This window comes from Corythoichthys intestinalis, chromosome 13, assembly GCF_030265065.1.
Source record: "Corythoichthys intestinalis isolate RoL2023-P3 chromosome 13, ASM3026506v1, whole genome shotgun sequence".
NCBI classification, from domain to species: domain Eukaryota; kingdom Metazoa; phylum Chordata; class Actinopteri; order Syngnathiformes; family Syngnathidae; genus Corythoichthys; species Corythoichthys intestinalis.
In genome coordinates this window covers 43,040,440-43,066,907 of record NC_080407.1, presented here as the reverse complement: position 1 = coordinate 43,066,907, position 26,468 = coordinate 43,040,440, and the positions used below count along the sequence as shown (strand labels likewise).

The 26,468-nt window shown below is 39.9% G+C and overlaps 2 protein-coding genes across 3 annotated transcripts in view; one reads left to right on the top strand and one right to left on the bottom strand.

The window, feature by feature from the left end:
• LOC130927922 (FERM domain-containing protein 7-like) overlaps window positions 1-26,468 on the top strand; it is a 62,402-nt gene that overhangs the window by 15,810 nt on the left and 20,124 nt on the right. The gene's annotated exons all lie outside the window — the stretch shown is intronic.
• arsj (arylsulfatase family, member J) lies at window positions 3,398-16,798 on the bottom strand. Of its 2 annotated transcripts, XM_057854062.1 has the most exons (4): window positions 16,737-16,798; window positions 16,441-16,650; window positions 10,296-11,322; window positions 3,398-4,353 (listed from the first exon to the last, which is right to left on the bottom strand). In XM_057854062.1, the coding sequence occupies exons 1-4, from the start codon at window positions 16,766-16,768 to the stop codon at window positions 4,045-4,047; spliced, it is 1,578 nt and encodes a 525-aa protein (XP_057710045.1). In that variant the 5' UTR covers window positions 16,769-16,798; the 3' UTR covers window positions 3,398-4,044. The 2 variants fall into 2 exon arrangements, with proteins under 2 accessions (XP_057710045.1, XP_057710044.1); XM_057854061.1 differs by having other exon boundaries at window positions 16,441-16,793.

Genomic DNA, 26,468 nt, shown 5'->3' with positions numbered 1-26,468 from the left:
GTGGAGTGTCTGAATGCCTTTTTGCGAATATTGAACAAGCAACAATGTTTTTTTAGATGGCAGTGGAGTGTGCCAGTGATTTCTGTAAGTCTTTAGCAGAGACTCTAGGGCTCAATTTTACCTCTGAGTATTCTGCGCTGAACTCTTGGCGTCATCTCTGGCGGACGGTCACTCCTTGGGAGAGAAGCAACAGTGCCAGACTCTTTCCATTTGTAGACAACTTCTCTGACTGTCGACTGATGAACATCCAGACTGTTAGAGATGGTTTTGTATCCTTTCCCAGCTTTATACAAATCAACAATCCTTGATCGCAGGTCTTTAGACAGCTCTTTTGACCAAGCCATGATGCACATCAGACAATGCTTCTCATCAAGACAATTCTTGCCAGGTGTGTGTTTTATAGTGGGCAGGGCAGCTTTAAACCACACATCAGTCTTTGGGGACACACCTGCCTTAAAATGTTTGGGAAAAAAATAGTTTCAATGCACTTAAGTCTCCTTAGGCAGAGGGTTCACTTATTTATTTTTCCCTCTTCTGTCATTGTTTGCATGCTATCCTCATTAAAATATGAAAACATATATGTTTGGGTGGTTTTAGTAAAAGCAGACCCTGTATTTTCATCTGTGTGATTTTGACAAAGAGAAGCGATGGTTGGGATTTCCACTTAGACACAAAGACTAAAGACTGTATGGCTCTCGTGGAATCATAATTTAAAATATGTTGGGTGTTTTGGCTTTCTCGGTCCAAAAGGTTCCCTGAGACCCCTGAGTTAGCATATGGCTGTAAACACTCAGGTGACTTGAAGTTCCACTCTGAGAAAGCCAATTTGGCCAAATTTCAAAATTGTCCTACTGTGGAATGAAAAAGTATCTTAACCTTTGGGAATTTCTCACATTTCTGCATGAAATCACCATCAATTGTGATCTGATCTTTGTCAAAATCACACAGATGAAAAAACTGTCTGCTTTAACTAAAACCAACCGAACATTTATAGGTTTTCATTTTTTAATGAGGATAGCATGCAAACAATGACATAAGAGGTAAAAATAAGTAAGTGAACCCTCTGCCTAAGGAGACTTAAAGAGCAATCGAAACCAATTTTTACCAAACAATTTAAGTCAGGTGTGTGCCCAATCACTGATGAGTGGTTTCAAGCTGCCCTGCCCACTATAAAACACACACCTGGTAAGAAATGTCTTGATGAGACTCATTGTCTGATGTACATCATGGCTCGGTCCAAAGAGCTGTCTGAAAACCTGCGATCAAGGATTGTTGATTTGTATGAAGCTGCGAAAGGATACAAAACCATCTCTAAAAGTCTGGATGATCATCAATCTACAATCAGAGAAGTTGTGAACAAATGGAGAGAGTTTGCCACTGTTGCTTCTCTCCCAAGGAGTGGCTGTCCACTAAAGATGACGCGATGAAGAGTTGAGCACGGAATACTCACAGAGGTAAAAAAAGAACCCGAGAGTGTCTGTTAAAGACTTAGACAAAACTGGCACAGTCCTATATCTCTGTGCACACATCAACTATATGTAAAACTACGGCCAAGAATGGTGTTCATGGGAGGACTCCATGGAGGAACCCATTGCTGTGTAAAAAAACATTGTTGCTCGTTTAATGTTCGCAAAAGGCACTTGAACACTCCACAGAAGTTTTGGCAAAATATTTAGTGGCCTGATGAAACCAAAGTTGAATTGTTTGCGAGTAACACAGAAAGTCATGTGTGGAGGAAAAATGGAACAGCTGGCCAACATCAACACCTCATCCCCACCGTGAAGCATGGTGGAGGGAGCATCATGATTTGGGGCTGTTTTGCTGCCTCGGGCCCTGGACAACTTACAAATCATTAATGGAAGAATGAATTCAAAAGGATGTTTTGCAGGAAAACTTGAGGCCATCTGTCAGACAGTTGAAGTTAAAAAAACGCAACAAGACAATGAACCAAAACACAGAAGTAAATCAACTTCAGAATGGTTTTAGAAGAACAAAATACATGTTCTGGAGTGGCCAAGTCAAAATCCAAACTTGAACCCCATTGAGATGCTGTGGCATGACCTAAAGCCAGCGATTCATGTCAGACATCCCAGGAATGTGACTGAACTACAGCAGTTTTGTCGAGAAAAATGGGCCAAGATTAGTCCTGATCGTCATCTGGTAAGAATTTTTTTGATGAGAAGCATTGTCTGATGTGCATCATGGCTCGGTCAAAAGAGCTGTTTGAAGACCTGCGGTCAAGGATTGTTGATTTGTATAAAGCTGGGAAAGGATACATAACCATCTCTATAAGACAGTCAAGAGAAGTTGTCTACAAATGGAGAGAGTTTGGCACTGTTGCTTCTCTCCCAAAGAATGGCCGTCCACCAGAGATGACGCCAAGAGTTCAGCGCAGAATACTCAGAGGTAAAATTGAACCCTAGAGTCTCTGCTAAAGACTTACAGAAATCACTGGCACACTCCACTGCCATCTAAAAAAAAACATTGTTGCTTGTTCAATATTCGCAAAAAGGCATTCAGACACTCCACAAAAGTTTTGACAAAATATTTGGTGGACTGATAAAACCAAAGTTGAATTGTTTGGGAGTAATGCACAATGTCGTGTGTGGAGGAAACATGGAACAGCTCACCAACATCAACACCTCATTCCCACTGTGAAGCATGGTGGAGGGGGCATCATGATTTGGGGCTGTTTTGCTACCTCTGGGCCTGGACAATTCCAATCATTATTGGAAGAATCAATTCAAAAGGATGTTTTGCAGGAAAACCTGAGGCCGTCTGTCAGACAGTTGAAGCTAAAAAGAGGATGGATGCTTCAACAAGACAATGATCCAAAACACAGAAGTAAATCAACTTCAGAATGGTTTCAGAAGAACAAAATACACGTTCTGGAGTGGCCAAGTAAAAGTCCAGACTTGAACCCTATTGATATGCTGTGGCATGACCTAAAAACAGCGATTCATGCCAGACATCCTAGGAATCTGACTAAACTACAGCAGTTTTGTAGAGAAAAATGGGCCAAGATTAGTCCTGATTGATGTGCCAGACTGATCTGCAGCTACAGGAAGCGTCTGGTTGAAGTTATTGCTGCCAAAGGAGGGCTGGGGTGGCACAAAATATTAAATGTGATGGTCCACTTACTAATTTTCCCCCTTCTGTCATTGTTTGCATACTATCCTCATTAAAATATGAAAACCTATAAATGTTTCGGTGCTTTTAGTTGAAGCAGACACTGTATTTTCATCTGTGTGATTTTGACAAAGATCAGATAACATTTTATGGTGATTTTATGCGGACATGTGAGATATTCCAAAAGGTTAAGATACTTTTCCATACCAGTGTATACGTCCTCATACCAAGTGCAAGTCAACCTTCCACTGAGCAAACAAGATTTCTCCTCTTATTAGATCAGGGGCTAGCATTTGAAAGAGATGGAATTGAGGGCAAACCAGTCCAAAACCTGGTCTAAAACGCTACTTTGTCTAGATTTAGCATACAAAATGCAGCTTTGTTTTTCTTAACCTTCACCGAACCCCAGTTAGGAACCACTTCTCTACAATTATATAATACATGATACTCTTACTCTACTATCGTAAATATTTTCTGACAAGCATTACAAATTTTAATGTTCCATTTTTTTAAACCTTTTTTATACTGGCTATCATACTACCATTGCTTTTTTTTTTGTAATATAAAAACATGACTTGTAAACATGCCAATTTATTCTCTATATGGCTAGCATTAGCGCTTAGCTTAACTTTTTCTTGTAATATTCCTACTTTACTCTCATTATGCTAGGACTTTTCACTCATACTTTGCTAAATTTACTTGTTTTCAAACACAGATTTTCACCTAGCATGAGCATGTTTTTCCATTATAGCTCCCACGTTATCCCAGTAATCTGAAAGCTCTTTTCTTAATCTCTTGGTTTTATACAGTATTTCAGACATTCCATGTTAAAATGTTCTTAAGTAGCTAATGTTCCCCCAGTCCTAGTTGAAATCCTGGAATTCCCTGAGAAACTTTCACAAAGACAACTACTCATCACTCCCCTCTGCTACTCAGATGGTTGCTAAACAAATGGTTGTATCGCTCCCCAATGTCCTCCTTGTACCAGGGACCCCACACGCCCCCGTTGTACTGCGGGTTGGAACGCAGGTCTTTAGCCGGGTAGCGCACTCGCACCGCCGTTTTGTTGAACTGGACCAGCCGCGTGAGCATCTTCTTGACCACGTGCGGGTAGCGCTGCGATAAATCCACCCGCTCGTAAGGGTCGGAGGTGATGTTGAAGAGCCACAGGGACTTGCCACGGTCCCATCGGACACGCTCGTTGTGCCAGCGCAGGCTCAGCCGCTGGGTGGAGAAGCAGTAGAGGGAGTAAATCAACCAGCAAGTCCACACTAAATTTCTCATAGGTCTCAAACTCACGGCTCAGAGAGCAATTGCAGTATTTTACCTCCTACTTGATACAGTGTATCACAAAAATGAGTACACCCCTTACATTTCTGCAGATACAGTGCCTTGCAAAAGTATTCGGCCCCCTTGAACCTTGCAACCTTTCGCCTCATTTCAGGCTTCAAACATAAAGATATAAAATTTTAATTTTTTGTCAAGAATCAACAACAAGTGGGACACAATCGTGAAGTGGAACAAAATTTATTGGATAATTTAAACTTTTTTAACAAATAAAAAACTGAAAAGTGGGGCGTGCAATATTATTCGGCCCCCTTGCGTTAATACTTTGTAGCGCCACCTTTTGCTCCAATTACAGCTGCAAGTCGCTTGGGGTATGTTTCTATCAGTTTTGCACATCGAGAGACTGACATTCTTGCCCATTCTTCCTTGCAAAACAGCTCGAGCTCAGTGAGGTTGGATGGAGAGTGTTTGTGAACAGCAGTCTTCAGCTCTTTCCACAGATTCTCGATTGGATTCAGGTCTGGACTTTGACTTGGCCATTCTAACACCTAGATACGTTTATTTTTTAACCATTCCATTGTAGATTTGGCTTTATGTTTTGGATCATTGTCCTGTTGGAAGATAAATCTCCGTCCCAGTCTCAGGTCTTGTGCAGATACCAACAGGTTTTCTTCCAGAATGTTCCTGTATTTGGCTGCAACCAATCTTCCGGTAAATTTTAACCATCTTCCCTGTCCCTGCTGAAGAAAAGCAGGCCCAAACCATGATGCTGCCACCACCATGTTTGACAGTGGGGATGGTGTGTTCAGGGTGATGAGCTGTGTTGCTTTTACGCCAAACATATCGTTTTGCATTGTGGCCAAAAAGTTCAATTTTGGTTTCATGTGGCCAGAGCACCTTCTTCCACATGTTTGGTGTGTCTCCCAGGTGGCTTGTGGCAAACTTTAAACAAGACTTTTTATGGATATCTTTGAGAAATGGCTTTCTTCTTGCCACTTTTCCATAAAGGCCAGATTTGTGCAGTGTACGACTGATTGTTGTCCTATGGACAGACTCTCCCACCTCAGCTGTAGATCTCTGCAGTTCATCCAGAGTGATCATGGGCCTCTTGGCTGCATCTCTGATCAGTTTTCTCCTTGTTTGAGAAGAAAGTTTGGAAGGACGGCCGGGTCTTGGTAGATTTGCAGTGGTCTGATGCTCCTTCCATTTCAATATGATGGCTTGCACAGTGCTCCTTGAGATGTTTAAAGCTTGGGAAATCTTTTTGTATCCAAATCCGGCTTTAAACCTCTCCACAACAGTATCTCGGACCTGCCTGGTGTGTTCCTTGGTTTTCATAATGCTCTCTGCACTTTAAACAGAACCCTGAGACTATCACAGAGCAGGTGCATTTATACGGAGACTTGATTACACACAGGTGGATTCTATTTATCATCATCGGTCATTTAGGACAACATTGGATCATTCAGAGATCCTCACTGAACTTCTGGAGTGAGTTTGCTGCACTGAAAGTAAAGGGGCCGAATAATATTGCACGCCCCACTTTTCAGTTTTTTATTTGTTAAAAAAGTTTAAATTATCCAATAAATGTTGTTCCACTTCACGATTGTGTCCCACTTGTTGTTGATTCTTGACAAAAAAATTAAATTTCATATCTTTATGTTTGAAGCCTGAAATGTGGCAAAAGGTTGCAAGATTCAAGGGGGCCGAATACTTTTGCAAGGCACTGTATTTAAGTATATCTTTTCATGGGACTACACTGATAAAATGACACTTTGACACAATGAAAAGAAGTCCCTGTGCAGCTTATATAATAGAGTTAGTTAGAAACTACGTACATCCCTAAATGTCCAAATGGAGTACTGCTTGTCATTTTGCCTCCAAAATGCCAAAATGTCATGTGACTCGTTACAGGAGTGCTGTCAGCATTGCTACAGAGATTGAAGAGGTGGGGGGATCAGCCTGTTAGTGCTCAGACCATACGCCGCACTCTATATCAAATTAGTGTGCATGGCTGTTACCCCAGGAGGAAGCCTCTTCTGAAGACAAGAAAGCCTGCAAACAGTTTGCTGAATACATGTCAACAAAGCACATGGATTACTGGAACCATGTCTTATGGTCTGATGAGACGGGCGGGCTTTCTTGTGTACCGTCTGGCCAGTCCTGGAGGATCTTGATCTTCCTTGTTACTTGAGGAACTTTGAGGTTGAGATTGAAGTATGCGATGTAGCACCATCCTGCTGCAGAATTTGTCCCTTTTTATGGTTAGGAATGTAAGAGGCAGCTACGATTTGTTGATATTTCAGACTATTTATGTTGCCTTCTGTCAAGTTCAAAAATAGACCCTTAGGCAGATATTTGTAAAATTACCCAAAAATAAGGCGAGAAGACACTCAGTTTTCTTGGCCAAGGAGAGCAAGGATGGACTAGACAGAGAAATGCTAGATTATGCTGTACAGTCACCAAAATTGATCTAAAGAAAAAAAACCTCCTTGCTCTTTCTCTTATTAGGGGTTTGTCCTAACACAGAAGGGTGCCGCCCTAAAGGGAGGGGGAAAGCAAGCCGGAGACACCCATGTGATTTTGGTTGGCTATGTGTGAGCATGTAGGTGGAACTAAATACACGTGTGTAAGCAAGGGCACTTAGGTAAAGTGGTCAGAATGACCCAGACACTTCAGTTATGCAACGCTGCGGCCATGGAAGGTGTCCTCGATTGGAAGATTGTCCTCGAAAATCTAGACGAAAGTCCAGACGTAAGATGCTGAAGATGTCCTAGAAGGTCTAGTTACGCAATGTTGCGGCCATGAAGCAAGGCAGTTGTCACCCCGACCCTTTTTAACACTTTGTAACACTTAAACATTATACCTAGTATAGCAAGCAATAATCATTTCCTGGTTATATCAAATAAGAAAAAATATGGCAACATGTATTATGTATGTATTAGGTATATATGAGCACAAGCAAATATTCAATCAATCAAGCAAATATTCAATCAACCCTCGATAATTAACTCAACACCTTCCACCCTGCAGATCTCTCGCACACCTCCATACTAGATGTAACCCCAGACCATGATTTGGCCACCACAAAACTTCACTGTTTTCTGAGTAAATCTCGGATCCATGCAGGCTCCAGTAGGTCTCCTGCAATATTTGCGGCGACTGTGGTGCAATTCAATGGAAGATTCATCTGAAAAATCAACCGTTTGCCACTTTTCCAGCGTCTTTCCTTTTGAAAGGCTGTGGGCCTTTGCAAATGCCACACGGTTTTTTAATTGTCTGCTCCCTGAGAGATTTGCAGCTGCCTCTTACACTCCTAACCATAAAAAGGGACAAATTCTGCTGCAGGGTGGTGCTCCATCGCATACTTCAATCTCTACCTCAAAGTTCCACAAGGCAAAGAAGATCAAGATCCTCCAGGACTGGCCAGCCAAGTCACCAAACATGAAACATGATAACCCTAACCCTTTCAGTGAAACAAATATATTTTTGTACATTCAACATCATTTGGGAGGGTCTTGGCTTTCATATGAGCCATTTCTGAAACCAATTGAATAATTAAAAGTTAGGTTATTTGCAATTTTTTCTACAAAACGGATAAGCGACAAGACTTTTGTCAGGGACTGTATTAGCACAATGAAGTTGGTGTTGTCCTTGTAGATGCTACAATATGTGCTGATCTGTCAATGTTCATTGGGAATTGTTTGGGGGGGGAAATGGAAATCTTTATTTTGGACTACAACTTTTGAATTTTAGATACAAAAACATTTTTGACTAAAATTAGATGAAGCCAAGCACATTTTGAAGTGACTAAAATATGACTAACCATAGACTTCATAATTGTATTGACGGGTCCCAACCGTCACCCACTAAGCAACGCCTTCAAGTAGGAGGCCGTCCTACAGTCCGCTTCAGTTACTCGCAGTCGGTCGCAGTTAGTCAATACCTGCAGGGATCTAACGCCGGATTTAGGTTGAAAAAGTACAAAAGCTGTACCGCATACAGACAGGAAGGATTGTCGGAGGAGTGATTTGTTCGAGGATTCAAGGTACTTATTATATTTTTCGTACCATGCATGCATTTTGAAACGTTGTGAAAAAAACAATGGGAGAAATTACACACTACAGGCATCATACTTCGCAATACTTACGTAAAATGACTGCGAACTGCACGTTTTTTTTTTTTTTGTTTTTTTTTTGCTTTTAAACAAAAATAGAGACTGTTTCACGTCCATATCTATAAAGAATTCAAGGATTTAAGCATTCATTCACAAGAATTTTCAACGGAAAAAGCTCTGTTTACATATGGCAGGCGTTAATTTCATTACTGACTAGACTCATAGTTAGCTATATTTACGTAAAATAAATGCTAACTGCACTTTTTTTTGCTTTTAACCAAAAATCGAGACTGTTTTACGTCAATATCTATTAAGAAAATCAGGGATTTAAGCATTCATTCACAAAAATTTTCAGCAGAAAAAGCTCTGTTTACATTTGGCGGCCGTTAATTTCATTACTGACTAGACTCATAGTTAGCAATATTTACGTAAAATAAATGCTAACTGCACTTTTTTTGCTTTCAACCAAAAATCGAGACCGTTTTACGTCAATATCAAGAAAATCGGAGATTTAAGCATTCATTCACAAAAATTTTCAACAGAAAAAGCTCTGTTTACATATGGCGGCCATATGGCGCCCGCTAATTTCCTGTCTGACTAGCTTCATAGTTAGCAAAATTTACATAAAATAAATGCTACCTGCACGTTTTTTTTATTTTATTTTGCTTTTAACCAATAATCGACACTGTTTTACGTCCATATCTATAAAGAATTCAAGGATTTAAGCATGTATTCACAAGAATTTTCAACGGAAAAACTCTGTTTACATATGGCGGCCGTTAATTTCATTACTGACTAGACTCTTAGTTAGCAATATTTACGTAAAATAAATGCTAACTGCACTTTTTTTTTTTTTAACCAAAAATCGAGACTGTTTAACGTCAATATCTATTTAAAAAATCGGGGATTTAAGCATTCATTCACAAATATTTTCAACAGAAAAAGCTCTGTTTACATATGGTGGCCGCTAATTTCCTTACTGGCTAGCTTCATAGTTAGCAATATTAATGTAAAATAAATGCTACCTGCACTTTTTTTTGCTTTTAACCAAAAATCGAGACTATTTTACGCCAAAATCTATTAAGAAAATCAGGGATTTAAGCAATCATTCACAAAAATTTTCAACAGAAAAAGCTCTGTTTACATATGGCGGCCGCTAATTTCCTTACTGACTAGCCTCGTAGTTAGCAATATTTACGTGAAATAAATGCTAACTGCACTTTTTTTTACCAAAAATCGAGACTGTTTAACATCCATATCTATAAAGAATTCGAGGATTTAAGCATTTATTCACAAGAATTTTCAACGGAAAAAGCGCTTTGTCTGTGATATGGCGGCAGCTAATTTGCTTCCTGACTAGCATCATAGTCCCCTATGAATCAGCCCTGCGCTTCGTCAATACATTATGAAGTCTATGGACTACCACTAATAAGTATTTTCATCCAAAAGACTTAGACTAAGACGAAAATTAAAACTGCTGCCAAAAACAACGCTGATTCACACCAGCCCAAAAGATGCGCACCACAAACTTTTTGGTCCGGACCAAACAGGGCAGGTGTGAATACGCCCTTGGTGTGGCCCCACAAAACCCTTGGTGATGTCAACTAATGTCGCGCCGATACATATCGGTTTTCAAATCCTGATACCGATTCCGTGTGGTATCAGTTGATAATGTACTGCTACGATGTAATCAAATTTGGTATTGGCAGTGAATGGATTGGATGTCTAATTACTGGCAGCAGAAGGATGAGTGGACCCTCACCTGTGTGGAGAAGGTCTGCGGAGGTACCCAGTCACTGTACCCAGGAACCCCCGTCAGGAGCTTCCAGTGTCCCACCCGCAACGCCGCTTGCACCGCCGTGTTCCACAGGCCGTGGCCCGCTTTCCAAGAGCCGTTTTTGGCCTTCACGTAAATAGGGTCGATGTTGTGGAGGATATCTTGGCGGGGCGAGGGGAGACCCTCGCTTATGGCTTCCCACACGTCGTAGCCGTCCAGGTCCAGGTCCTCGTCCAGAGTCCCTTCGCCCAGGGCGACCAACGTAGGAAACCAGTCGGTAATGTGCACCAAGGACCGACACTTGGTGCCTTTCTTTGCTAATAAGGGACTGTGGACGAACCCCACCGCCCGGATGCCCCCTTCCCACAGTGTGGCCTTGCTCCCCCTTAGGGGCCAGTTGCTGCCGCCAACTAGCGGCTGCCCGCCGTTGTCCGAGGAGTACACGATGACCGTGTTGTCGTAGTAACGGTAGCGTTTCAACGCCAGGGTCAGGTTATGCACGGCTTCGTCCAGGCAGGAAACCATAGCCGCGTATTTTCGACGGTTGGGATTGACGATCCCCTTGTAGCGGTCCAGGTAGCGAGCCGGAACCTGAAGCGGGGAATGCACCGCCTGATAGGCTAAGTAGAGGAACAAGGGCTCCCGAGGGTCGTGATTGGCCAAGATGCTGACGGCTTTTTGCGTATACATCAGCGTGGAATACAAACCGCGGTCCTGCTCCCAGGCGGCTTCCTCGCCCTCGTACAAGTCGTATCCGCAAATGCCGGGACCCTCGCACTTGTAGTGGCTGTAGTAGTCGCCGCTTCCCAAGAGCGAGCCGAAGAAGCTGTCGAAGCCACGGCGGGTGGGCAGGCAGCCCCGTTTGTAGAAGCCCAGGTGCCACTTGCCCACCATGTGCGTGGAATAGCCGGCTTGCTTCAGCTTCTGCGGCAGGGTGACGTGGTCCAAGGGCAGGCAGTTGGGTTGGGTGGCTCGGATAATGGAGTGCTGGAGCCCCGTATGGATCTGGTACCTCCAAAACCAGAACGGAAAACACCAGAACATCACACAACGGCTTAACAACATAGTACCACTACCCATGAACCACTACAGGTGTAACGCATCATAAATAACAGTTGCAACAGTATGAATATCCTGCTGAAATGTAGTAGTAATATTGGGGAACAAAAGTGATGATGAGGTCCAGGGGCGCCGTATAGGGATGAAAAGTAATATTGATTCGAAGGGCCCATGCACTGATGGGGCCCACAAAGAAAATTAGAACATTAGGTAATCGTTTGCAGATTAAAATATTAATCATTATAATTTTGATAGGAATGAAACAAAGGGTTTCTTTTTCTTGTTTTGTTTTTGGCAAAAAGTAAACACCCAGAGAGCATATGTATTGCCAGCCAACTCCCGTATTTTCACTTAATGGTTTGGTCCGCCCTTCCTTTGATCAGACGGGAGCAGCGGTGCGCATTTTACACCAGTCAGTGACTCAGAGTGCGACGTACTGCAGACATGTTTTCAAAACAAAAATCGGGTTATCAAAAGAGGAAAGAAAAGAAAGCAAAACAGGAGAGGGGTAGACCAACAGGATGTGACAAAGTACTTCACAAAGGAAGGTTGGTGCCTTGTGTCAGTGTAGTGCTGAAAATTAAACTGTTATCTTAGCGCGCTCCAGCCCCATCTGGAACCTCGCGATGTCTATTACAAAACTCCGATGCGAGGTCCCAGCTCCCTCCCTAAGAAATACGTGATTTTCCCGGCCTCAATGAGCGACATTCATCTATTCAAAAACATGAATTCCAAAAAATTTTTGGGTATCCTTCAGATGTTGAAAGTTGGTGTGGAAACAGACACGGCGCTCCCCATACGCATAACACGCACTGCGCGTAGGACCCCAACTCTGCCTGAAGGGGCACCAAAAAAAAAATCAAGTTTGTAAAAAATCCTAAGAAATAGTAATTGTAATAATAACAACAATATATAGTATTTTAAATAAAACTTTGTAAAGCCTGATAAATGCAAGTAATACAAATATAAGTAACATAGGCTCATTATTTACTAGGGCTGTCAAACGGTTAAAAATTTTAATCGAGTTAATTACAGCTTAAAAATTAATTAATCGTAATTAATCGCAATTCAAACCATCTTTAAAATATGCCATATTTTTCTGTAAATTATATATATATTCTGTAAAATAAATTGCTGGAATGGAAAGATAAGACACAAGATGGATCTATACATTCAACATACGGTACATAAGGACTGCAGTGGGCATTTCACTCTACTGTCATTTAAATCTGTCTATGCCGTCCTCACTCCGAAGCGTCTACTTTTTCCACAAAGCATTTATACCTAGGGCACCAAAATGGCTAGCGCCGGCCCTGTGTGGTATTGTTCTTTTTTTTAAATCAGCTTGAATCCAGTTTGTCAAGAATTTATTGAATTTAGTTTGTCATCAATTGAACGTAGTTTGTTAACAAGGGACCTTGCTTCGGAGCTGTAGCCTATAGTGGAGATCGCGAGTTTCCAGATAGGGCTAAGCCTACTCCATAATGAAATAGTGTAATTGTTTGCTAGCTAGTGTTCGCGCCACTTTTAGTTTATATTTAATCAGTACAGCAGGCAAACCCTTAGCAAGCTCTTCATACTAAAACAGTTGTCTCTGCCTTTGCCTGTTGTAACAGGCACAATTCCTCCTGCTGTATCTGGCTCAGCAGCCCTGTCTCCTGACCCCTTCATCTTTACTCCCAAATGAAGGAGGTGAGGAATTCATTCGAACACTGCCACACCACACATAAAATATCAGTGGTTAAGGCTAAACCCATAAGCGCATTTTAAAGGGGGGCCAAGGGGGCCAGGCCCCCCCAGTGGCCGAAAAGTTTCATTGCATGTAATTTACTTTCCTATATACAGTGGGGCGAATAAGTATTTAGTCAACCACTAATTGTGCGAGTTCTCCCACTTGAAAATATTACAGAGGCCTGTAATTGTCAACATGGGTAAACCTCAACCATGAGAGACAATGAGGGGGAAAAAATTATCTCAATATTTTCTCATGTAGGCTAAACGTTTTCTGTAACTCTTGACAAGCTTTCACCCACTGTTGCTGGTATTTTGGCCCATTCCTCCATGCAGATCACCTCTAGAGCAATGATGTTTTGGGGCTGTCATTGGGCAATACGGACTTTCAACTCTGTCCTCACCCCGTGGCGTCAAAATGATAACAAGAACGGTGAGCAAAAATCCCAGAACCACACGGGGGGACCTAGTGAATGACCTAAAGAAAGCTGGGACCACAGTAACAAAGGCTACTATCAGTAACACAATGCGCCGCCAGGGACTCAAATCCTGCACTGCCAGACGTGTCCCCCTGCAGAAGAAAGTACATGTCCACGCCCGTATTCGGTTCGCTAGAAAGCATTTGTATGATCCAGAAGAGGACTGGGAGAATGCGTAATGGTCAGATGAAACCAAAATAGAGCTTTTTGGTAGAAGCACAGGTTCTCTTATTTGGAGGAAAAAGAATACTGAATTGCACCATACCCACTGTGAAGCATGAGGGTGGAAACATCATGCTTTGGGAATGTTTTTCTGCAAAGGGACCAGGACGACTGATCTGTGTAAAGGAAAAAATGAATGGGGCCATGTATCGAGAGATTTTGAGTGAAAATCTCCTTCCATCAGCTAGGGCATTGAAGATGAGACGTGGCTGGGTCTTTCAGCATGACAATGATCCCAAACACACAGCCAGGGCTACAAAGGAGTGGCTTCGTAAGAAGCATTTCAAGGTCCTGGTGTGGCCTAGCAAGTCTCCAGATCTCAACCCCATAGAAAATCTGTGGAGAGAGTTGAAAGTCCGTGTTGCCCAACGACAGCCCCAAAACATCACTGCTCTAGAGGAGATCTGCATGGAGGAATGGGCCAAAATACCACCAACAGTTTGTGAAAAGCTTGTGAAGAGTTACAGAAAACGTTTGGCCTCCGTTATTGCCAGCAAAGGGTACATGACAAAGTATTGAGATGAACTTTTGGTATTGACCAAATACTTATTTTCCACCATGATTTGCAAATAAATTCTTTAAAAATCAAATAATGTGATTTTCTGTTTTTTTTTTTCCACATTCTGTCTCTCATGGTTTAGGTTTACCCATGTTGACAATTACAGGCCTCTCTAATATTTTCAAGTGGGAGAACTTGCACAATTAGTGGTTGACTAAATACTTATTTGCCCCACTGTATCTGTCATTGTATGTACACTACAGAGCCAGGACCATCTTCAGTTTGTCAGGGAGGAGTGTAGAGAGCCAAAAAGACTCGATAGATGAGGAAAATAACAGACCCCACGTGGTTAATGTATACTGTAATATAGTTAGGTTAAAACAAAACATTTATTCTAAGTCATTTGCTATGGTATTTGCTTTGAGAATATTTCTAATAAAAATATATTTAGATTTTAAAAGATGGCCTTCAGTACATTTCTTAAAGATGATATCAGTCCATAGGCGGAGTTTGACTTTTGGAGCAGGGGGGGGCACAACATATTGATGACCCTGAAACGTAGTGTCAGCAATATTTATAATAATAAGTTGACAATGAGCGTTTTTTGTTTCCCATCATTCTTGAAGGGCGTTCTAAATCAGGCTGCTTAGGCAATACTTTTCGCCAAAGTCGTCATCAATTGAATATGGTACGTCCCCCCGCCGGTGTCATGTAAATGTAGTTACCCCAGTCAAAAATTGTATCCCCTGGGCGGAGCCACATGGAGGTAGATTTGTGTCTTTATTATTCAATCCGAAAAAAGTTGCTTCAATCAAAATCTATATTTTCAACCAAAAAAAAAGTTGCTTCAATCGAAAATAATGTGTTTGAATGCAAAAATAAATTTGAAACTCAAAAAAAAAATGCATGTGAAAGCTATTTTTCTTTGATTTTTTATTTTTTAAAATTTTTTTTATTGAAATATTGTTGATTTGTGTTTTTGCCCACATTTCGGCTAGGGCATTTTTGTCTTTATTATTCAATCAAAAAATAAGTTGCTTTAAAAAAAATATATTTTCAAAAAGAAAATCACCGTAATCAAAAAATGAAAAATTTCAATCATGGAAAAAGTTTTTGAATGCGAAAAAATATTTGAGTTTGAAAAATGTGCATTTTCTTTGATTGAAGCAATCGTTTTTGTGTTTGGGCCATATTATGAGTAGGTGTCTAAATCATTTAATCCCCCCCAAAAAGTTCCATCAATCAAAAAAAATATATTTTCAATGAATGAAAAAAATCATTGGAAAAATCAAATTGCCCTCCCCTATTTTTTGGGGGGAAATTATATGCAAAGCAAATAACCGTCTAAGTTGCTAAGTTGCTAGTGACATGATCTGTTCAAAAAATAATTTTGACCCATTATAAAAATATTTTTTTTGTTCATTTCAGTCATTTATGCTGCAGTTTTATTGCTTTACAACTTTTATATATATAGAAAAGTGTAGCTGTAATTTACCAGCTGTAATTAACTGGATTAAAAAATTTTAATTTGACAGCCCTAGAAAAAATATTTGAGATGGAAAGATTTGCATTTTCTTTGATTGAAGCAATCCTTTTTGTGTTTGGGCCATATTATGGGTAGGTGTCTAAATCATTTAACCCAAAAAAAAAAATTTTTTTTATTTAAATTAAATTAAATTATATGCAAAGCAAATAACCATAATAAGTTGCTAGTCACATGATCTGTTCGGAAAATAATTTTGACCCATTATAAAAATATCTTTTTTGTTCATTTCATTCATTTTTGTTGCAGTTTTATTGCTTTACAACTTTTATATATATATATATATATAAAAGTCAATTTCATGCAATGACACTTTTTGGCCCCCCTTAAAATCCGCTTATGTATCAGTTTATTCATTATTGCTCTATACGCTGTATGCTTACATCAATATATTTTCATCTTAAATTAATGTAGAAAATGCACAAATTAGTGTGTAAAGATTCACCAAAATGCAGGAAATTCCGTAGTTGATACTCTAAATGTATGTGTGTGTCCCGGCGCTGGTGGTGGGGACCAAAGTGATATCTTTTCCTGGGGCCCAAAAACCCTGGCAGCGCCCCTGATGAGGTCTATGTAATATTGAGAGAGCATCTGTACCTGCCGGTCATAAGTTGGCTCCTAGACGGGCTGCACAGAGGCTGCACGTAATAGTTCTCCAGCTTGACTCCCTGCGCCGCCAGTCGATCCAGGGTGGGCGTCTTGATCTCGGACCCGTGGTAGCCCACGTCCCGGAAGCCCTGATCGTCCACCAGGATGAAAACAATGTGCGGCGGCGTCGATCTGGGGAACTCCGAAGCCCAGTTGGAGCTCCAAGTGCGAGACACGATCACGCCGAGTAGTAAACTGAGCGGAACCCACAAAATCAACATTCTGCAGCCGTCGCGAGCCCCTACCGAACTTCCTTGTGTCGCTTCGTCGAACGCATCCGTGCGCGTGCGTCATTCCGCCGATCGCAAATGACTTCCACGCGCATTATTCTGGAGCAGGTCCACGCCAGATGTCTTCCAGCGTGGGAGAAAAAAAGGTCCGTGTTCACGAGTATAGGGTCCCCTCCCACCCCTAATCCCCGCCCCGTCCCGAGTCGGCGCGCGCATGTGTGGAACCTCGATTTGATGGGAAAAGTGACAGCATATCAGCCGTCGACGCCAGCGAGAAAAAACGTTTTGCAGCCCTCACGAACGAGGAGACGTGATGTCAAAGTTGGGACGGCTGTTTTCTTCTATAGGTACTTTCCAGACTGTCATATATCATCTGCAGTCACTTGAAAATAATAAAAGTCAGGGAGCAGGGCTCTGAAAAAACTTGAAAATTTCGATCCTCAGAGTAAAAAAGACAGGGAAAACACAGTAAAAAGTTATTTTATTTTGAATAATAACAAATAACTAGGCCTGCAACAATGGTGTAGGTTTGATGTCACTGTTAGTTGAGACAATATAACCTTAATCATAAGGTGACCATATTTTGATTTCCAAAAAAAGAGGACACTCAGCCCAGCCTCAAGATACTTGAATTTTACTCGAAGTTCACTCAAAGATGTCTATATCACTTTAATATATTTAAAGCGTAAATAATAATGACTAAAATATAATATATATACTAGGGCTGTCAAAATTATCACGTTAACGAGCGGTAATTAATTTTTTTAATTAATCCGTTAAAATATTTGACGCAATTAACGCACAAATGCCCCGCTCAAACAGATTAAAATGAGAGCACAGTGAAAGTTTTGCCGCCCTCTGCTGGCGCTTGGGTGCGACTGATTTTATAGGCTTCAGCACCCATGAGCATTGTGTAAGTGCAGTGCCTTGCAAAAGTATTCGGCCCCCTTGAATCTTGCAACCTTTCGCCACATTTCAGGCTTCAAACATAAAGATATGAAATTAAATTTTTTTGTCAAGAATCAACAACAAGTGGAACACAATCGTGAAGTGGAACAACATTTATTGGATAATTTAAACTTTTTTAACAAATAAAAAACTGAAAAGTGGGGCGTGCAATATTATTCGACCCCTTTACTTTCAGTGCAGCAAACTCACTCCAGAAGTTCAGTGAGGATCTCTGAATGATCCAATGTTGTCCTAAATGACAGATGCACCTGCTCTGTGATAGTCTCAGGGTTCTGTTTAAAGTGCAGAGAGCATTATGAAAACCAAGGAACACACCAGGCAGGTCCGAGATACTGTTGTGGAGAAGTTTAAAGCCGGATTTGGATACAAAAAGATTTCCCATCTCAAGGAGCACTGTGCAAGCCATCATATTGAAATGGAAGGAGCATCAGACCACTGCAAATCTACCAAGACCCGTCCGTCCTTCCAAACTTTCTTCTCAAACAAGGAGAAAACTGATCAGAGATGCAGCCAAGAGGCCCATGATCACTCTGGATGAACTGCAGAGATCTACAGCTGAGGTGGGAGAGTCTGTCCATAGGACAACAATCAGTCGTACACTGCACAAATCTGGCCTTTATGGAAGAGTGGCAAGAAGAAAGCCGTTTCTCAAAGATATCCATAAAAAGTCTCGTTTAAAGTTTGCCACAAGCCACCTGGGAGACACACCAAACATGTGGAAGAAGGTGCTCTGGTCAAATGAAACCAAAATTGAACTTTTTGGCCACAATGCAAAACGATATGTTTGGCGTAAAAGCAACACAGCTCATCACCCTGAACACACCATCCCCACTGTCAAACATGGTGGTGGCAGCATCATGGTTTGGGCCTGCTTTTCTTCAGCAGGGACAGGGAAGATGGTTAAAATTGACGGGAAGATGGATGCAGCCAAATACAGGAACATTCTGGAAGAAAACCTGTTGGTATCTGCACAAGACCTGAGACTGGGACGGAGATTTATCTTCTAACTGGACAATGATCCAAAACATAAAGCCAAATCTACAATGGAATGGTTCAAAAATAAACGTATCCAGGTGTTAGAATGGCCAAGTCAAAGTCCAGACCTGAATCCAATCGAGATTCTGTGGAAAGAGCTGAAGACTGCTGTTCACAAACACTCTCCATCCAACCTCACTGAGCTCGAGCTGTTTTGCAAGGAAGAATGGGCAAGAATGTCAGTCTCTCGATGTGCAAAACTGATAGAAACATACCCCAAGCGACTTGCAGCTGTAATTGGAGCAAAAGGTGGCGCTACAAAGTATTAACGCAAGGGGGCCGAATAATATTGCACGCCCCACTTTTCAGTTTATTTGTTAAAAAAGTTTAAATTATCCAATAAATTTTGTTCCACTTCACGACTGTGTCCCACTTGTTGTTGATTCTTGACAAATAATTAAAATTTTATATCTTTATGTTTGAAGCCTGAAATGTGGCGAAAGGTTGCAAGGTTCAAGGGGGCCGAATACTTTTGCAAGCCACTGTAATTATTGACATCAACAATGGCGGGCTACTAGTTTATTTTTTGATTGAAAATTTTACAAATTTTATTAAAACGAAAACATGAAGAGGGGTTTTGATATAAAATTTCTATAACTTGTCTTTTAAGAACTACAAGTCTTTCTATCCACGGATCGCTTTAACAGAATGTTAAGAATGGTAATGATATCTTGTTGATTTATTGTTATAATGAAGAACTATACGACTTTTTTTATTACTGTCACGACAGTTGTCCTTGACAAATTGTTATTCCCATTCAATTGATATTCTCAATGTTCTAGATTGCACACAAACAATAACCGAAGTAAACTGACAAACTATTCAGCCAGCATGTTTCCAAACGTAGCAGTTCAAAACTACGTTTCCCATAATGCTTAGCATGGTTTAGCTTACTGATAGCTAGCTGAGGCAAAAATCAAACTTTGCTAGAAAAGTTTACAATCATCGGCAGCGCAACGATGTGACACCAAATTGGATTTTACAGTCAAAACTCAGACAGAAGTCAACAGTTGCCATTATTTACGTATTTATCGTTAAAAACTAAAGAACTGGGCAGGCGTTGTGGCCAAATTGTCAACCCAGTAGATGGCGGTAATGCCCCATGATAGGGGTAAACTGCCAACAAAAACAAGAAGAACTACTACTTCCCTCCATTCTAGTTGGAGCCATGTCAACTGCTGCCACCCAGCGGTTGGAGGGATTCTCTTCAAATTGGTCCCGTGAAAAATCATAAAAACCGGACATTTTTATGAATTTATAAAACTCGCCCAGACGACGAGGATACTACGTGAAAGTAGGACTTGTCCGGGCAAAAGAGGATGTTTGGTCACCCTACTTAATCATGAGCTGCATGTAGACATTTTGCTGGGGGCGGGACATTAATAAAACTAAACAGATTGAGTGAATAGCGGGTTAAATCTCTCTCCAATAAGAACCTAATTAATTGATAGGCTTGATGATTGATGAAAAATAAATCTGTATTGACCTATACTGACTTTCACACTGCAAATTTACAGTATAACGTCTTAATCAGTTATTTTTTTTCTGGAATCTAGTCGAGTAATTTTCATCTTCTTTTGAGTTTTAAAGGCTCGTTAACATATTAATATGTCAGATTCTTCCACTTTTAGTAAATATAACAATTTGTTCTTATTAGGCCTATACATCTGATGGGAGAAATCTAGTATGACCCGGAATGAATCAGCATATTGCGTCGATTCCCTTTCATGACTGTAACCTTGTTATATTCGCCACGCAAAGCAAAGCAAAGGCTCATATTGTAAAATTGCTTTTTTTGTTTTGTTTTTTGAATGGCGTTTTTTTTGCGCACCACACAGCCGAAAACCGTTTGACCGACCATCACCAAAATGACCGGAATTTTCGCGCGGCGCAAGAAATTTTTCGAACACAACACAAAAATTTGCCTTTCGCCCGTAAGTGAGATTTTTTTTCTTAAAAAAAAAACTGAAAATTTTCAAAACGTTACTTGTCCTACAATTTTTGATCAAAACTACATAATTCACACATCAAAAATTCCGGGATGGTAGGGGGCATACATGTTGTATACAGTATTTGGGAGACGTATAGTTCCCCCAAAATTCACCGAAAACTCTCCCATTCATTTCTAATGCGATGCCATTGACAGCCATGTACGTCCAAATTTTCCATTCATTTTCAATGGCAAGAAAACATAGGTTCTTGTGATTTTTGACCATTTACCATTCCAGCTCCTTGACATTCTGTGCCTGATATCAACAGGAAGTGTCCCTAAAATTTCCCCAAATCAACAGGAAGTGACCTGATAGATCCCAATGTAATTTCTCTAGGAATTCCAATTTCTAGTTGGGCGTTATACTTCTAACTGTGCCAAAAGCAGTTTTTGCATTTCGATGGTTTTAGGAGGTTTAAGCCCCCCTTCACCCAAAAAATTCTGTTATCAATCCCAATCAGCACTAACCACGTCACGTAGATTATACATGTTTAAGAAAGTCCAATCAGCTATTAACCATGTCACGTACATTATACATGTTTAAAAAAAGTCCAATCAGCTATTAATACCACATGCTTGTTTAAAGAGTGACTCACCAAGTACTCTCTGGAAAGTCCTTGCATAGTTGTTTTACGTTGATTTTCACAGGCCACCTCATTATTCATGTGACTACTTAAAGAAATTCTGATTTTTCCCAAAAAGTCTATTAATAGGTCTATCGTATTCCTCGTTGAATACTCTATTAGAAAAATATAACATATATGCATATAAAATAATTAGGGCTGTCAAACGATTAGAATTTTTAATCGAGTTAATCACAGCTTAAAAATTAATTAATCGTAATTAATCGCAATTCAAACCATCTATAAAGTATGCCATATTTTTCCTGTAAATTATTGTTGGAATGGAAAGACAAGACACAAAACGGATATATACATTCAACATACTGTACGTAAGTACTGTATTTGTTTATTATAACAATAAATCAACAAGATAGCATTAACATTAACATTCTGTTAAAGCGATCCATAGATAGAAAGACTTGTAATTCTTAAAAGATAAATGTTAGTACAAGTTATAGAAATTTTATATTAAAACCCCTCTTAATGGTTTCGTTTTAATAAAATTTGTAAAATTTTCAATCAAAAAAATAAACTAGTAGCTCGCCATTGTTGATGTCAATAATTACACAATTCTCATGGTGTTGACCCCATAAAATCAGTCGCACCCAAGCGCCAGCAGAGGGCGACAAAACTCCAAAAAACACAAGTAACAAGCGCATATGACCCTGTGCTGTCATTTTAATCTGTTTGAGCGGGGCATGTGCGATAATTGCGTCAAATATTTTAACGTGATTAATTAAAAAAATTAATTACCGCCCGTTAACGCGATAAATTTGACAGCCCTCAAAATAATCCAAAACGATTTTATTGGCAATTTTAATACTCCTTTTAGCAAGTTTCCTTGGGTATGCGTACGTTCCCATTGCATCCAGTCCTGTTATGGTCCTACATCACAAGCGCTGTGTATTCTGGGAGCGATAATAGGTCCTAAAAACCGCTCTATAAGAGCGAGGCGTTATTAGACTTTTATTAAATATGCTATTGCCCCAAGTCCAACTGTCCCCCTTACTTGGACACGCTCGAAGGGCCCCATTTTGCTTGTTGCCTGGGGCCCCCGGGGACCCTTGCTACGCCTCTGTGCATACTATCCTCATTAGAATATGAAAACCTATAAATGTTTGGGTGGTTTGAGGTAAGGCAGACAGTTTTTTCATCTGTGTGATTTTGACAAAGATTACATTTGATGGTGATTTTATACAAAATGTGAGAAAATCCAAAAGGTTCAGATAATTTTTCATACCACTGTATATACTTGTATCTATGTACTTGAATGATGTGTGAATAAAACTATAGATCACATACTAGTACTCCACTGTATGTCTTTCCTTCCTTCCATCAGCCCTACAAGTTCTATCCTGTCACTTTCATGCCCTAAATGCATTCCATACACCTTACAGTTTTTTTGTGTGTTTTTTTACCCACACTATATCTCCACTTTCATGAGTGTCCCACCCGCTTTGGCATAAATAGAAGCACGGCAGCTGTCCTTCCACCCCCTCCGCTCCTGCATGTCGGGATCCAACAAAGACTTTCTTGTATCGGTCCAAAACACGAGTTATACTTTTGACATAAACACAAACGTAACGTGTTACATACTAGCCACCTCTGAAAACAAGTCCTCAGGTCGTTGTAGTTCCCTGCCTTTTTCCACATCGCCATTAACTGCCATTGACGGCAATAGACGTCCAATTTAATGCTAACTCGAGTAATTCGAGTAGAAAAAAAGCTTCGAATCAAATTTCGCTGCCTTGAGGATTCGTTTAATTTTGTTTGTTTTGAAAGTATTTGCATTTATTGTTATTAATTTGAGTGGCAACAGTGAATATGATATAAATCACTTAACATGGCTGAATCCACCCGCTCCCTGTTAAGATCAACATAATTCTTTGTGCATTTTTAATTTAGTTTAGAGGTATATTTTGAAGTTTTTCTGTGGGAATATGTGTTTAGACGATTTGTTAAGAGTATAAAAAATGTTTTTTAAACGTTAGTATTTTATAGCATTTGAGCTAACGGAATTTATTGTTCGTATGTTTTATTTCGAACCTCATTATTTATTCATTTTTTTACAATCTTGGAGGTTAAACTCAGGTATTTTAATTACTGTTCTTCTGAAATGAAGGTGTAATTCTGCATAGTTAGAAAAAAAACAGACTTTAAAACTCTATTGAGCGGACACTTCCTAATTTTTTGCGTCACGTCTTACCATAGGGGTCAAAAGCTGTACCACATACAAACAGGAAGGATTGCCTCAGGTGTGATTTGTACGAGGATTCAAGGTAATTGTTATATTTTTCATACCATGCATGCATTTTGAAACTTTGTGCAAAAAAAATCAATGGGAGAAATCAGCAGCTGCTGCAATGGCCATATTCGCCATATTTACGTAAAATAAACGCTAAGTGCACGTTTTTTTTTCTTCGCTTTAACCAAGAATCGACAGTTTTACGTCCATATCTATGAAGAATTTGGGGATTTCAGCATTTATTCACAAGAATTTTAGCCAAAAAAGCTCTGTTTACATCAGGCAGCCGCTAGCCTCATTCACTAACAGAGTGGCATTATACTTATTTACGTAAAATAAACGCTCAATGCACGTTTTGTTTTGCTTTTAACCAAGAATCGAGACTGTTTCACATCCATATCTATAAAGAATTCGGGGATTTAAGCATTTATTGACAAGAATTTTTACCATAAAAGCTCTGTTTACGTCAGGCGGCCACTAGCCTCATTTGCTAACAGAGTAGCATTGTACTTATTTACGTAAAATAAACGCTAAATGCACAGGTTTTTTGCTTTTAACCAAGAATCGAGACTGTTTTACGTCCATATCTATGAAGAATTCGTGGATTGAAGCATTTATTCAAAAGAATTTTCGCCAGAAAAGCTGTTTACATCAGGCGGCCGCTAGCCTCATTCGCTAAAAGAGTAGCATTGTACTTCGACATATTTACGTAAAATAAATGCTAAATGCATGTTTTTTTTGCTTTTAACCAAGAATCAAAACTGTTTTACGTCCATATCTATGAAGAATTCGGAGATTTAAGCATTGATTCACAAGAATTTTCGCCAGAAAATCATTGTTTACATCTGGCGGCCACTAGCCTCATTCGTTAACAGAGTAGCATTGTACTTATTTACATAAAATAAACACTAAATGGACAGGTTTTTTGCTTTTGACCAAGAATCGAGACTGTTTTACGTCCATATCTATGAAGAATTCGTGGATTGAAGCATTTATTCACAAGAATTTTCACCAGAAAAGCTCTGTTTACATCAGGCCGCCACTAGCTTCATTCGCTAACAGAGTCGCATTGTACTTATTTACGTAAAATAAGCGCTAAATGCACGTTTTTTTGTTTTTTGTTTGCTTTTAACCAAGAATCGAAACTGTTTCACGTCCATATCTATGAAGAATTAGGAGATTTAAGCATTTATTCACAAGAACTTCCGTCAGAAAAGCTCTGTTTACATCAGACGGCCGCTAGCCTAAGTAGCTAACAGAGTAGCATTGCACTTCGAGATATTTACTTAAAATAAACGCTAACTGCACGGTTTCTTTGCTTTTAACCAAGAATCAAGACTGTTTTACGTCCATATATATGAAGAATTCAGGGATTTAAGCATTTATTCACAATAATTTTCGCCAGAAAAGCTCTGTTTACGTCAGGCGGCCGCTAGCTTCATTCATTACAACTACCTGTATATAACTAACCATACAACTGTATAATGACAATAAAGGGTTATGCTATTCTATAATAAGTTGTGATTGCATATAGAATTTATTAATAATCTATTTATAAATGGATGCATGCTTTCCTCAAGTATTAAGTTTCTGATGTGAAAATTGAGTGATTTATTAGCTGTTGAAAAAAATTTAAATTGCTATTTTGGGCAAAAACTTATGACATATGATATGTTAAATATTGCTACTGACCCCGAAAATATAGGTGATTATCTCAGCATTTGGTGATTTTTGTGTATTTAGTGTAAAATCTGAGAATTTTTAAGTTTAAGTTAAGTTTTATTATACCTATATGAAATATAATTAATCGGGATTTCATCAGGGAACAACTTTGAATTTTTTGATGCCGCTGCTCATGGAGACCCAAATATGGTTAAGGTGGATGCCTGTTTTGGTTTTAGGTCGGTAGCCGCTTTGGTTTCGAAAATATTTGATGTTTTTGAGAATAGGCCCCCTGCGGATCGTTCTCGTTTCCCGTGTCAGTAGGTTATGAAGTCTATGTCCCTGAATTCTGTCAGGAAAACCGGGCACTCGGGCAGGCAGGTGGTGTGGACCCAAATGCAGGGAAACAAAAGGCAGCAAGGCAGGTGGCGGTGAACTCAAAAAAACGTTTTAATAATAACTAATAAAAGCACAAAGCACAACCAAAAGTACTGGGGATCAAAAATGCAAGGTTAAAAAAAAAACTTACTTTATCAGAGGGTTTAGTACACGAGGGCTTGGACAGGATCTTGACTTTGACACAGACAATGACGCAATCAGGAGTGAAAAGAAACTGGGAGCTTATATACACATACACACAGACAAGAGGTAACGACACAACGAGGAACAGGTGAGCACAGGAGGATGCAGATTGGAGGCTACACTAGGAGGCACAACAGGTGAAATCAATGGGCAATCACAGGAACAAGTCGCACTAGGAGAAAACCAACACAAAACCTAACAAATTCTTTATAGATATGGACGTAAAACAGTCTTGATTCTTGGTTAAAAGCAAAAAAACGTGCGGGTAGATTTTATTTTACGTAAATATGTCAAAGGACGATGCTTGTCTGTAGCAGTTAATTTCTCCCATTGATTTTTTTCACGTTTCAAAATGCATGCATGGTACGAAGAATAAAATAATTACCTTGAATCCTCAACAAATCACTCCTGAGACAATCCTTCCTATTGGTATGCGGTACAGCTATTTGTGAATAGCTCCTCTTGATGTGGGCGGCTCCCTGCTTGAAGGGGAGGCGCCTTATGTGTCCGAAGTGACCTGTCAATAACATTATGAAGTCTATGTGTTACGCTAACTCTGATGCAAGTCAGACTTTCAGTAGCAAAATTAGTGGCGTGTACCCCACTTTCACAACATTGATGTCTTTTTATATTTCTTACAG

Coding starts and splice junctions, on each gene's coding strand:
- arsj (XM_057854061.1), bottom strand. CDS start 16,712: ATGTTGATTTTGTGGGTTCCGCTCAGTTTACTACTCGGCGTGATCGTG. Junction 11,323..16,440: donor AGCCAACTTATGACCGGCAG/GTACAGATGCTC, acceptor CTGGTTTTGGAG/GTACCAGATCCATACGGGGC. Junction 4,354..10,295: donor CGCAGACCTTCTCCACACAG/GTGAGGGTCCAC, acceptor TTCTCCACCCAG/CGGCTGAGCCTGCGCTGGCA.